The following is a 14,871-nucleotide window of genomic DNA, read 5'->3' on the forward strand; positions in this document are numbered from 1 at the left end:
AGCTATTGGCAATCAACAGTTATCATAGAGAGTAAGCGGTTAAAAAATGAAAGTATGAACTCTATGGAGCAAGACCCCTGACACGTGTTTTGCTCACGCTTCCTCAGAGGGTTCGGACTACTAGTACTACTTTTAACTGTTTAACCTGCTAAACTGGTACACACAAGCGCCTCTCTTTTCTTCCCCTTCTTCTTTGTAGTACTACTTTACCTACTATCTTGTTACTATAGTATGATCTATATTACCTGCTGGAGTATATTAAATAGATTACAAATAGCTTCTTTAGCTTTACTTTGTAATTTGAACTAGCTTTTTTTGCCTGTTGTATCCCCACCTATACTAAACATTTCAATACTTAAGAAATTACTATGGAAAAGCTATGTAAACAAATACAGGAGAAGAAAATCCAGTGTGTGCATGTGTGGGGGTAGTAGAAATAAGCACTCAATTGTTAATTTTCAATCGTCCTCTCTAAGTATACAGAGATAAGATAAGGAGACTTTGTGTGTGTATGTATAAAGAGTGATAATGTAAGGAAATTTGATTTCCCTGCAGCACAACCAATTTTTATGAGTTGTGGTTTCAAAGAGCTAGCTAGTTCATATTCAAAAATAAACATAAACAAACAATTTCCCATACATTTAATACTCTTTAGCTGATATAACAACTAATTAGAAAAAAACATTAAGGGGAGTCACATTTTACAGTACACTGTCCCTTAACATCTCACTTATAATAACTAGGGGAAAAAAAGAGTCAACATTAAAGGGATATTCTAAAGTAAAATTACATGCTGTAATTTGTTAGCGCATGTACATTTTACATTTCTGACCCTAGATTACGTTTGTTTTACCTCTGCAAAGGTTAAACACATAGAAAAAAACCCTGCATTGGACCTGTAAGAAATGCATCTCCTAAATAGAACACAGCCAGGGATTTGCAAGGAAAGCTATTGATTGTTTTACCAGACATGGTCCAATGCTTGTGGCTTACAAGCACAACTCTTCCTGTTTTAACCAGTTTGTAGGGGTGAGGGTTTAAACACAGAGGGGTTTTATTAATATCTTGCACTTGTTTTTAGTAGATAATGATTTCTGCACACCGGCTGCTATTGTCACTTCTCGAGTTAAAATACGAATAATTTTATTAGCTCAATTTATGTAGCAACATTTTGGGGCTTCTGCCCCTTTGTCAAATTCATATAGCAACATTCATATTTATATCCATATCATAAAAATGTGAGCTAATCACAAGTACAAATGGGAGTGGCCATCCAATCAACATAATTGTATTCCACATTAACCCTTTACTATAATGTGAGAAAGCAATGAGAATATGTTACATATTGCACATGATCATCTACATAAATTGTATCTCAATTCAGGGAAAAGAGAAATGTTAAGTATATGATATATTTTTATTTAAACAATAATGAAAACAATAATGAAAAACGTGTTTCCAATAAACAAAGAAAATGTCTGATTTTGATTGCAACAACATAAAAAAACTGGTCACCCACAGCTGTAATGCAAATAATTATAAAATTATATAGATTGTGATCAACCTAAAGTTAGCTAAGGTCAGCAATACAAACATGACATGATGATTGAGACCAGTGACTTCCTCACACATGGGTGCTGCAGATGAATATCTTAGGAGCCTGAAGAGTTGCATATATACTGTATATATATATATATATATATATATATATATATATATATATATATATATATAATGTGTGTATGGCTGTTAAAAATGATTTCGGTTAGGTTGCAGGATGCTCTTTATCTGCCTTTGAGTTGTAAATATCTTGTGTGCCCACCAACCAGAAGTGCACAAAGCACATATTTTTAGTTTCGCCTTTTCCTGTGTAACAATTTTTGGTTGTGCTTTTTCCTGTGGCCATAAAAGCAAGTGCAGATGGCTTCATGTGTCCCATGGTTGTCTCTCCCTGATTTAGATCATGTAACATTTGCATTAAATTGCCCCTTTAAGAGATGTCAATACCTTAAACGGCCTCCACACAGCTGGTGATTTATAAGCCGGCTGGTATTTTTAAGATCCCACTGTACTATACTGCAAATAAATATATTAATTATGAAAGTAATACAGTGGCATGGATGGGCATTTATGGAACTTATCTTAAAAGATGTGGTCTTTTAAAATAAATAAATATTTTTTCTTTTTTTTTAACATCATGATGCTTCATAAATACTTATTGCACAAAAATATTACTAGTATATTTCCCCAAAAAAGTCTATGTGTTGTGTCATTTCTGAACAGTTTTTAAAAAAATAAAACTAAGAAATCTAACATGTTATGTATCTCTGTAGATCCCCAAGGACTTTCAAATACGACTGAATACCACCTATATTGGAGCACTAATACCTCAGGTATGACAAAGAAACTTACTTTAAAAATACTTGAAAACCATTTTTCTCATTCTGGGCTAGATTATGAGTGGAGCGCTATTTATCTGTCCCGCTTGCGCGCTATCTCCCCTAGTAAGCTTTTTGCACACGTTGGGTACAATGCTTATTACAAGTTGAAAGTAAAATGTTTTTGCTTGTGCAATAACCCAACATGCACAAAAGGCTGAAGTTAGAATGTCACGACCATGTTAACATATTCTTCCATAGACTTCAAAGGAGCACGAAAAGTAAATAAAAATGAAAACCCTTACTCGCACACATTTTCTCAAGTGCGTTAACCCTACATGGAGTATTTCACATTCCAATGTTCTTCTCATAGAATTTGTCCTATTTATTCATAAATACATACACACACACACACACACACACATATATATATATATATATATGATTTTGTGGTACAATATTTATCTATACCTGTATATAAATATATATTTACCTATATAATTATATATAGGTATAGATATATACAGATAAACAGTATATATAGGAATATTTGTTTAAAATAATTAGAGCATATGCTTCTATGTGAAAAACATTGAAATGGTAAATATTTACAGTACAATACTTAAAACCTTTATTAAATATGAATATTGCATAAATATGTTTTTCCATGTTTTCAGCTACTTGAGTGCAAAGGGCTCCAATACAATTATATATATGGCTATGTGTGTGTACATATGTATTTATACATTTATATGTGTATAACACATATAGATATGAGCCCTTATAACTTTTTTATGCAATTTTTTTACAAAGAACTTTTATTAGATGGTGTTGTTATTATTAGGGATGAGCGAATGTTCGTTTAGAATTTCGAATGTTTGTAGAACATTCTAACATTCGATTTATGTATTTGAATTATGCAATATTCAAATATGAAAAATTCCAATTTATATATTTGTAATAGTATTTCTAATGCTTTCTTTAAATGTAATATTCGAATTATGCAATATTCAAAATAGAAACATTCAGATTGATATATTTGTATCTATTATGTATCAATTTACTAAATTCCCAACCACATGAACTATTGAACTTCTGATTAGTATTTGTTAAATCAAATGTTACATTCGAAATTTTAGAATGTGGACATTTAATCTAATTATGAACATACGAATTAAAAAGTGACATTCGAAAACTGTAAATAGCATTCGAATATAGAATTTTTTATAATATTCGTTCTTATCAACTTTTGATTATGTAAATCGAATGTTTACAATAACATTCGTTCTAACATTCGAATTCGAATATAAACACATTCGCCCATCCCTAGTTATTATGAGTGTAGATGTACTTTGTAATGTATTTTTGATGTGTTGTGTGCAACTTTTTTATTCAAGCGTAACAGTTAATGTGAGCTCTAAAGTCACGATCACCCGACGCATGGTAAATTCAATTGCGCTTCAGCAAATGCGTTTACGTTTAATTTGTAATACGTGCGCTACTTATGATGCACGCAAACACCTGTGATAAACACCTTATCACTCTCGAGCAACTGTTTAGGGCACCATTCATAATCTAGCTCTCTGTAAGCTGAAATGCCAGTGAATGTTTTGGGAGTGCTAATATTCGTATTGTTTGCTTATACTAATTTACTTGTTACCATGCCCTCAGGTACTACAGTATCCCAATATGCTCATGAAGCTGAAGATTTCATCTTCTACTGCTCCATATTTGACCATAAAACCGGGAAACCTTACTCTCTCCCCTGTCATTGCAGTCCAGGCCTATGCTCTTCTGCCAAACTCCTCTCTGACTTCTCTATTTCTTCTAAATGTGGTTAGTAACCTGCTTTCTTTATCCATACTGGCATTAAATATTAGAATTTGATGAATAAATGCAGTATATATATATATATATATATATATATATATATATATATACACACATATATATATATATTTTAGGAAACATCTTTTTGTATATGAAATTACCCAAAATCGATATTTATATGATAGAGCAGAAAATTAAAAAAGACAAATAGGCACACACATACACAAATAAAATACAGTTAAACATACATAAATCTCTAATACACACAATACACACGTACACACAAAATTCCACATGGAAAAACACAGTCATATGTGTACATCCAAAACACATAGATATACACAACATACACAAAGGCATACACATAATGCACAATTGCAAAAAACACACAGATTAAATACTGAACACTTGGCAACAGTATCTGCAGATATAATAGGAACTAAGTCATAGGATTATTTTTATGCTCAAGAGTACTCAGTCCAATATTGCTACTACTTTTAGAATGGGGACAGACTACATTGCTATTGTTTAAAAAAACAAAAACAAAAAAACCTGCTGATGTAACACAGGGATTGAAACAATAATATTAAAAATAATAATAACACAAAATAAAAAAAATAACATTGTCATACTGTAGCATATCAGCCACTAAAAAGTGAAGATCTTATGCACTTAAAAGCTCTTTACAAAATCCAAAAATTGCATACCTCCCTGGTGAAAAATATAACAATTTTTAATATAAGTGAATTCTTAGGGGCACTGCTACACATTAAAATCCTCTAAAAATATGGATGATATAGAAGATATTTATTATATCGTTAAAAACTGTATACAATTATATCAAAATTCATCAAAAAGACAATTAGCCAAAGTCAAAATATCAAACAGAATATACACACACACTACAGTGTTCTCCACAGACAATTTAGCAAGCAGGGTGGTGAGTTGTGTTCAGTATAAGACTTTGCAATACAACAAAATTTTCTGATGTTTATAAATGGGTCAGATTATAAGTGGAGCGGTACTTAACACTTCCACTATAATGCTAATTGAGCTAGAAGTAACCTTTTAACACCAGTAGGGTTGCACTGATATATCAGTTGAAAGTAAAAAGTTATCGCACTCAAGCTAACCCGACATACGCAAACAGGTTACTTCTAGTGCAATTAGACTGTTGCGCTAAAGATAACCTCTTTCCTCATAGAAGTCATAGGGGAAAAAAAGTGGAAAAAAACACCTGACTTGCACACTAACCCAAACTCAAATTCATATGGGCTAACCCAACATGAAAATATGAATATTTCACATTCTAATGTTCTGCACATAGCATATTTTCTATTTATTCATAAATACACACACATATATATATAATGGTATTTTGGTACACTATATATTTATACCTTTATATACAGTATACATGATTATATATAGGTATAGATATATACAGATATATATATATATATATATATATATATATATATATATATAAATATATAGGAATATCTATTTAAAAATACAAAGAACATATTCTGCTATGTGCAGAACATTAATATGTGAAATATTTATAGTAAATATACACTATAACACTTTACTAGCGCGTGAGCGAAAACAAAATAGTGCATCACTTGACCACATGACCTTAAAGGGACATAATACTCAAAGGCGAAATCACTTGAAAGTGATGCAGCATAACTGTAAAAAGCTGACAGGAAAATATCACCTGAGAAACTCTATGTAACAAAGAAAAATATTTTACCTCCCAATTTCCTCAGGTCAGGAAAAATGAACAACAGCCAATCAGCATCAGCAGTGCTGAGGTCATGAACTCATTTACTGTGATCTCATGAGATTTCACTTAATTCTCATGAGATTTCATAGTAAACTTCCTTAAACTGAATAGGGAAATAACATGAGTGTGCATGAGGCCCGATCCATTGCATGTCCAGGTAACGGGTTCCTACCTCTGTGCTGCTACCTAACGGACCGGCTGCACTCTGCTCCTGTCCTTATAGATGACGCACACATGGTTATGCTCATCACAGCTGCACAGTGCAGCCAGGAAGTGACGAATCCCCTCCACGTACTCAACCCTCCTTTTTCCCCCTCCCACACACTCCAGGCTCTGTATCTCCTCCCGGACTTAGAGCTCTCCTGGCCAGCTATTTTTTTTTTAATCTGTGCTCACTGCTGCACCAGGGGAGGTCTTAGCCCGGGGCATTAGAGGGTAGTTCCAGGATATGGGACATACAGTCCCAGACCAGGACTGTCCCGGCAATACCGGGGCAGGTGGCAAACCTATGCTCAGGTGATATTTTTTAGTCAGCTTTTTACAGTTATGCTGCATCACTTTCAAGTGTTTCAACATTTGGGTATCATGTCCCTTTAAGTAGCGAGAGTGTAGCTGAACTAAGGCATGCTGCATGAGGGAAGCAGAGTTGAAATAAAAATATTCACTGTCCTTAAAAACAAATAAAATCTATACGACTAAGCACACCCTAGCACCTCCACAGAACCCCTGATTAATGTGTTTCAGACTAAGAGAAGCATCAAAGTGTTTGACAAGTATAACTAGCATTTTATGTATGTCATCTATAGTATTACTTGGTGTCACAAGTGGATAGTAACATATATGTATCTTCTAATTAGACAACTGATGCATTGGTGAGGTTGAAAGTTAATTCAAGCAGAATTGTGGGTAACCTGGAACTCAAAAAGTAAGTAGAGTTACATTATTAGTAAACTTTATTTTCAAAAATTGTTACCCTACTTTTCTGTACACCAGCAGAAGATGGTTATAAAACATTTATTAGCAGATGCTGCATACAGCTAAGAAATCCTTTAGTAACTTTATTAAATTAACTTATACCTATAAACTAGGTGTACTGCAGTCTCACGCGACTGCTTGCACAATACTATATTATATATTTTGTTGTGACTACTACCCAAACACCTCTGACATCAGAACATCTAGTATTCTCCTATTGTCACATGACACCCTCTACAACCTATGGGTGGTTAATGTTTAAGTGATGGATTGCCAGGATGTTAATTGCCATAGAAGTATTCTGATGATGGAGGAGTTAACATGATGTGGATGTTGTGGTTAATGTGTTGAGGTGAGGGAATGATTATATTTACTGCATTAGTACTAGTACATATTATATGAAAGGATTTTGTTTGTGTGGCTAGGGTAGAGCTTATGACGTATTATATTCATCACACAGAACGAGTGCAAAAATACATTTCTTTAGTTCATGTTTGCAATCTAAGCTGCTGTGTATATTTGAACTGAGAGACTAGGGAACAGATTCTTAAAAACTCACCGGCATGGTGAGACACCCTGGGATTATTTTATTGACTATCATATTATAACACAAGTGTCCCTCCTTCACATAAAGACAATTAGGGAGCAAATGTACACACATGTATCTATTTATTCAACTTATTCTTATTTAAATCAATTATAAATTATTTAATTGAAAATAATTATAACAATTTGGAGCTGAAGTCGGAGGTTACACAGGTGCAGATGTCATTAGACTAAGCATTTGTGAAAGCACAAGAGAATGAAGAACAATACATATTTCTCAGTATTGAAATATTGTTCACAGAAATTCATTTAATTCAAAGGTTTAATAAAAAATAAAAAATCATCGTATACTATAATATTATTTCTTATTGGGAGTCTTACCTCAAAAGTTAATATGATAACCAGATATCAAAGTCTTCCTCTGAATGAGATGTGCTCATTAGTTTTTGAATCTAACAATTAAGAGGTAATCTTCAAGCCATATTTCCAGTGTAATGTATCATTCTTATTGTAAAATAGTCCTTACTATAGGTTGTTCATTATTGTTACTGATCCCTATGTTTCAGAACAGTACTTGATAATTTGCTTGTAATATGGCTTTTGCTTTGCTTATTACTATGGTTTCTATAATTTTTTTATTTGTTTTGGCTTAGTGATTTGTATCATATGTTAATTTGCTGATGTTGTTTAGATTTAAAATAAGGGATTAAAATACGTTATGAGGCCAGAAGGCTTCTGCTCCCAGCTCCAGGGCATGTAAAAGGAGCCACACTCCAAGTTAAACATATATGGAAGATGCATTTCTTTACCATAAACCTATTACAGCATTTATTTATTATTAACAATGCTGAGGAAACACTATTTAAACTCACAGTTATATATCATGTGATAAAAATGCTCCTTTCCTTAGTAGTTTGTCCAGGGAATAGCATAGACACAGAGTCTTTTTACAGCAGAAAAGTACTTCAAATGCTGGTTTAGGTTAAAAGCCATGACTTGTTTATTACAGTTTACAGTAGGTGAAGGAGCGTAACAAGATGTCATTGGCCATCAGGCAAAGGCTATGACAGGGCCCCACATTTCAACAGTGTCCTTTTCAATGCAGCACAAACTCATAATAGCATAATTCTGCATAGCTGATTAATAGCAAACACCCATATTACACACAATTGGAGCTTTGTCACTGAGTCATCCTTCACCCTTGCTTAGTCCACGCCATATGATGTGCATTTGCACAGCCTACCTGTACAAACATGGTGGCAGGTTTTTCTGTACAGCAACAGAAAGGGAGCCATCTTGAAAACCCTACAACCATGCTGTAAAGGTAAAATCATACACTTTGCTTGCACTGTAAGACCAGTTTTGCAGAGGCACAAAGAAGAACCAAACATGATGCAAGCTGAACCCACATCACACCCCCCCCCCCCTCTGGTGTTGCTTCTACTGATTGCAAAGCCAGATGGGCTCCCTAGTTGTAAGTACTGTCTCAGTTGAGACCCCTGTAGTTGCACCCTGAGCAATAGCATTTGAACATAAACAAAACAAGACCCTTCCTTCACAGTGCTTACTATACAGTATAGTGTAACTTAACTAAATGTGGGTTGCATGTCCACTCACCAACTGCAAACTAAAAAACAAATTAGATAAACTTAGAGGTCTAGAAGTCTTAGCCGGCATCAGCATATTTCTCACAGGTTCCATCTAACAGCCCCAGTACACATAATTTAACAAATACTGAGTGCTAATTATCAGCTGATGTGATTGGGGTTTCGACTGTGGGTTGGAATACTGGCCCCTAATAAACAAATTAGTTATGCATTTTTCAATATAACCAAGAATATGCCATAATCTGTAGGGAAGCATATATTGCATTATACATAACCATCTCAGCTCTATCACAGTCCTTATAATAAAATAGTAGGAGATAAAGATGAAAATGACACTTTACAATAAAATTATAAGACCCCATATGTTTACATTAGTTGTTATTTGTTTAGAGGACCACAATAGAGGTGATGGTAAGAAGAGATTATATTGCTGTCTAACGTGCTTCCAAAATATTATGTATGGTACCTGAAAATCACAATTTTTAATATTTTTGCTGCACTTTTTGATATTTATGTTATAAATAGCCGTGCAACAAATGTATAGTTATTCTAATGGTCTGAACATATAGTCTGTAATTCTAAGTACATTTCTGATCTTGGTTTCTGTTCTGTGTTGCTTTCAGGATTGAGATGACTCTTGTACATTCGGATGTAGGACCTTTCTCTGTAAGTATTCAACATCAATAAACAAGGGATTTGATTCTAAGCTTTTAGAGATTGCTGTGAGACAGCATAAATCTGAATGTGGATAAAGGGTTAAACAAATAAGTAATGTCCTACTCATGTATCACATGCATTGCAGCTTCTGAGTCAGGAATAGCTTATGATTTGTGGCTACATGCAACTACTGCTTCTGATTGGCTGTCAAGCTGTGTTCTGCTCAGAATCTTGCAATTCCTGAGCATAACTTTACTTCAGAGGGGGTTAAACGGCTGGGTAGAACTAAAGTAGCATGGTTACTATCTATCAAGCTATCATGTTTGTTCTGTGCCTGCTGCTCTCTTCAAATCTTTTCTATTATTTTAAACCTTTAAAAATGTTATTTAGTGAAGTTCTGCATCTGGATTTGACCAGAACCGAAACTGTAAAGTGTGAACCCTCTGCTTTTGTAAGGGTTGCTCCTCCATTCATGCTAAGACAGCAGATTTCACAGTGCTTGCACCAACATTATGGAACTTGTTAACTGGAATGTGCCTTTGTGAATGTGAGTTCAATAATGGAGTATGACTTTAAATAAAATATTAAAATTAAAAATACATAGGGCTAAATTGCAAGTGGCACATTTTGGCAGCCCAATTAAAGGGACATGGAAGTGTACATTAAACCTTCATGAAAGAGAACTATTAATAAAAAAAAAAAAAGCCATTTTACTTTGTAATATGTTTTACTGCATATTCAGTAACATGTACTGTTATGCTCTTTTGTGTTTTTATGGCTGTGTTTATGGGACTTTTTCTTCTGTGCATGGAACATGTGAGCCAAGAGGGTTTGTTCTATTAGTTCTGCACCAATCCTCTTAGATGAGAGTCATGTGATTTTGATTTATCTTGAGAAAAGGTTGACATTTGTAACTTTCAGACAACAAAACAGTAAATGCAGCGCTGAACAAATCATTTATAGAATGACCACAAGATGTCAGTGTTTAGCTATATACACTATTTTCTGAAGGCAGCTGATCACTACATTTGCATAACACAGTATGTTGCCTTCACAGATCCCTTAGTGTTGTCTTTTTATTTAATCAGACACAACAACTCTGTGATTTTAATCTTGCTTAATATATTATGTGACATAACATTCAGAATTCAACTAACCTTTTTTTTAGATTCTTTCACATAAATCTATATTCAAAACCATTGTTTGGCTAAGATTTAAAACAAATTCTGTCTGTTTTCTGCACATGATGTTTTTGAATTTAATTACAATTTCTGGTTTAATGGTATATTATGGGTAATATAGGTAGTGCTGTAAGTAATTTCTCAAATCCATGGATTAATTACTTCTACAGTTCACACTGGTACTATAAATGGGAGCAGGGGTTAGCACACAGTCAAAAGTATATGATCTATCTATCTATCATCTATCTATCTATCTGTTATCTATCAAATATCATATCTTAATCTATCTATCATCTATCTATCTATCTATCTATCTATCTATCATCTATCTATCTATCTATCTATCATCTATCTATCTATCAATCTATCTATCTATCTATCTATCTATCATATATCAATCTATCATATATCATATATATATATATTTATCATCTATCATATATCATATATCAATCTATCTGTCTATCTGTCTATCTGTCTATCTATCTATCTATCTATCTATCATATATCAATCTATCATATATCTATCTATCTATCTATCTATCAATCATCTATCTAAAACATAGTGTAAAAACATCACAGTTCTAAGAGAGATAATCACGGTTGGGGGGTCACACACAGGGGCTAGCCATGAATCAGAGGGAAAGATCATTTTCCCCCTGCCCCTCTCCCCTCCTGGAGATACTTTTGGAGATAAAGAGAGGAGGGAAAAGAATAAGAAAAAAAAAAATTTTTTTTTAAAAATTATTTTTTTATGATTAGAATAATTTGTAAAAATTCCACGATTATCCCTTATTTTGATGCAGCTCTGTAGTGTATTGTTACTTCTTCCTTCTAAAGAGTTACAGTAGTAGGATAGTCATGAAACTAAATTCAAATGGAAGCAACAGACAAAATTCAGATGATACAATGTGAATTCTACAAAAAGGATGGGGCTCTGTAAAAGCCCTGCTGAAAAATAAATAAATACCTTTAAAAGAGGGTTTTTAATATAAAATGATTTAAATATTTAAACATACTTTACATACATTATAAAACTCTCTTTATAGTTTAAGAGTCTGGCGTATCTTTGGTTGATGAAGACTAGATTTGGACATTTACGGAATTGCCAGTGATTTGATAAGCTCTGCAAACAATGATTTAGTGGTTATACATAAAATAAAACATATGTAATTTGTTTTGTTTAGGTGGAGCTACTAAATGTTGCATTGAACTATTATATCATAAACATTCTGCTTCCACGCATTAACGGTACGTAGAATAAATAATGTGACGCTTAAAGGGACCTTGTGTTTTGCATATACCATGTTTATGTATAATGAAACAACTTTGTAATATATTTTCATTATTTATTTTGCCCCTTTTTATGTAATTTGGCTCTGAAACGTGAGAAATTTTTGATACTAAGAACTTGAAATGCACCCTGCTGACTTTTCAAGGCTAGCTCTGCTACATATATTTTCCTAACTGCCTTTAACCGATGATAACTGCAAATATATGCATTTTATACTAACTTTATGATCCTGGTTGTCTGCTGGCTAAAGTCCAGGATGGCTCCTCCATTTAAAGCAAATGGTGGTGGTGGGAGGGGGGTTTGCTAATGAAAAATAATTGCAGGAAAAAGGTTGTTAATTTGTTTTTAAAACGTTAAGACTTTGCTGATATGTTATTCTTTAGAAGCACAACAGAAATATATTGTAATTACAAGGTGTTTACTGTCCCTTAAACTAATAAACTCTTTTGTGTATTTTCTCAGGAAAATCTTATTCAGAATTAATAGGGGCTAAAGCCCTGAGTGTTCTACAGTAGTAGTTTTCTATGGAGTTTCCTGATGAACAAGAAATCTTTTCTGTTTATTTATTACTATATGTTTACTGACTAACTATAACTGCCCTTGTGTTATAACTTTTCTCTGTTTGGAAATGAATAAAATATATTACATACAATAGGGATATGCCACCACAAACAAACAAAGTCACCATAAGGCCATCCATATTTTCTTTCTTTATAGAAAAAAATGAAAAGTTTACACAGTTATCAATCAACATGAAGATTTTGAGTCAATTGTTAGCATTGTCACCCATCTCACAGTGTACCTCAGTAGTGTTGTCTACCGCGCTGTGGACTATCTCTCCCGGTCATTGCAGTGTATCAGTTGCACCGTGAATGCTGTCATCTGCAGTCCCATGCTCCTCCAGTGCAATCTGGGACAAAATAAAGGCATCTTTCAGCTCAAAAATGAGGACCTTGGTGTCTGTCTAGTATATGCAGCAAACTGCCCAGGATGGTAGCAGTTTGACGCTCCATACCTGAAGGCGTCATGGCTTCCGGACCAATATTCTTCCGTAGGCTCTAAATAGCAGTAGCAGTTCCCAGCTTATAACCTCGCGGACCAAGGTGGGAGATTAAATTGCTATGAATGCCACAGTGTTCCAATTAGACAGCAGCAGAGTATGCATAGGCCGGCTCACTGAGAATAGCGGTGTGTTGTATGTACAGTCAAAAATGTCGGAACGCCTCACTCCACTATCTAACCATCATACTAGTCCTCTTGCCAAAAAGTCATCTATTTCTTTGTTTCCTGTCCTCAAAATGCTCACTTCACCATTTAGGATTCAGATTAGCAGGGACATGTAAAAAAACAACTTTGTAGGCTGTTCGTAATCTTAGTTAGTTTGATTAAATTATGGGAGCTTGAGAAATACACGTCTTGCTGCTTCAGCTGCTGGCTCCTCCCCCCAAAATAGTGTTTACTTTTAATGTAACTGTGATGTGTATAAAAGTAATTATTAATAGGAGATACTACCTTACATGTATTATTTTGTTTTCCTTTTTCAAATTTGTATTATAATTTTGTATACAAGATACATATATCTGCAAATATTAAACACGATAGTAAAATTTCAAACTTGAATTAAATAAGTTAATTACAATGATATTATAGCAAGGATGCCATTGATGTATCAAGGAGCCCTATTTTTAAAACAATTATTTAACTATAAACTGGAGTCTGATAAAGACCTTAAAGGGACAGTGTAATGTTTCCCCTTAATATATTTCCAGTAACTTGTTATACTGCAGAGTATAAAGATGTCTTGAAAATGTCTCCTTTAGCTTTATGTTTGTATTTGAAATAGTTTTTACTCATTGAAGCCAACACCCATTATTCTCACTAACATGCTCAATCAAGTGTCTGAGCAAGCATGCAAGAAGAGTAGACCTGCTTATCTTATCTCACTCTCTATACACAAAGACCAATACTGTAATTCAATTTTCTTATAGGTGGTAGTTTCAATGAGTGAAACCAACTGTTTCAATTGCCTAAAGGAGCAATCTACAAAACATTTAATAGCATGAAGCTGGTTTAACAAGTCATTGGTTACACATTAAAGAGAAGCAATTTTACAGTATGGTGTACCTTTAATAAAGGTTGCATTCTTTTATCCTCCTCTAATACAGGTCCTGTTTTTATATCACTTTTATTGTATTCTTGTATTACAGAAGAGTCTGTACAATTTCTTCTTTTTTTAATACATATTCTTTTTCTAGTACATTTAATGAATGGGTACCCTCTGCCACTGCTGGATAACATCCAAATCTCAGACATTTTCCTACAGCCACAAGAGGTCAGTTGATTTGCTTCTCAGTGTCAAATGTCTTTGAAATGGTAGAAATAAAAAAACTACTAAAATGAAATATATTGTTGTATTTTAGGCTAAAAATGTTTTACAGCTGAATTCAGTTTATATAATTTATAGATATCCCTTGCTCTGTGTGTAACATCCGTCACAAACTTGACGACAAACCTATTTTGTAATAAAGATCTCTGGGCTTGCAAGATTCAGTAAGAAATCCCATTAGTGCTGTAAAGCCCCTGTTGGAATTGTCTGCCTTGAGAATAGTGTGCA

At 33.7% G+C, this 14,871-nt stretch overlaps 1 protein-coding gene across 1 annotated transcript in view; it reads left to right on the forward strand.

Moving 5' to 3' along the window:
* The window catches only part of LOC128662611 (bactericidal permeability-increasing protein-like), a 75,873-nt gene extending 61,275 nt beyond the window's left edge, over positions 1-14,598 (forward strand). The window contains exons 9-14 of the mRNA XM_053716444.1: positions 2,334-2,393; positions 4,050-4,214; positions 6,855-6,922; positions 9,749-9,791; positions 12,151-12,214; positions 14,513-14,598. Coding sequence (XP_053572419.1) covers positions 2,334-2,393; positions 4,050-4,214; positions 6,855-6,922; positions 9,749-9,791; positions 12,151-12,214; positions 14,513-14,598 — 486 coding nt within the window. The remainder of the gene's footprint in view (positions 1-2,333; positions 2,394-4,049; positions 4,215-6,854; positions 6,923-9,748; positions 9,792-12,150; positions 12,215-14,512) is intronic.
* The last annotated feature ends 273 nt before the right edge of the window (positions 14,599-14,871 follow it).

Source organism: Bombina bombina, chromosome 1, assembly GCF_027579735.1.
Source record: "Bombina bombina isolate aBomBom1 chromosome 1, aBomBom1.pri, whole genome shotgun sequence".
In the NCBI taxonomy this organism is placed as follows: Eukaryota; Metazoa; Chordata; class Amphibia; order Anura; family Bombinatoridae; genus Bombina; species Bombina bombina.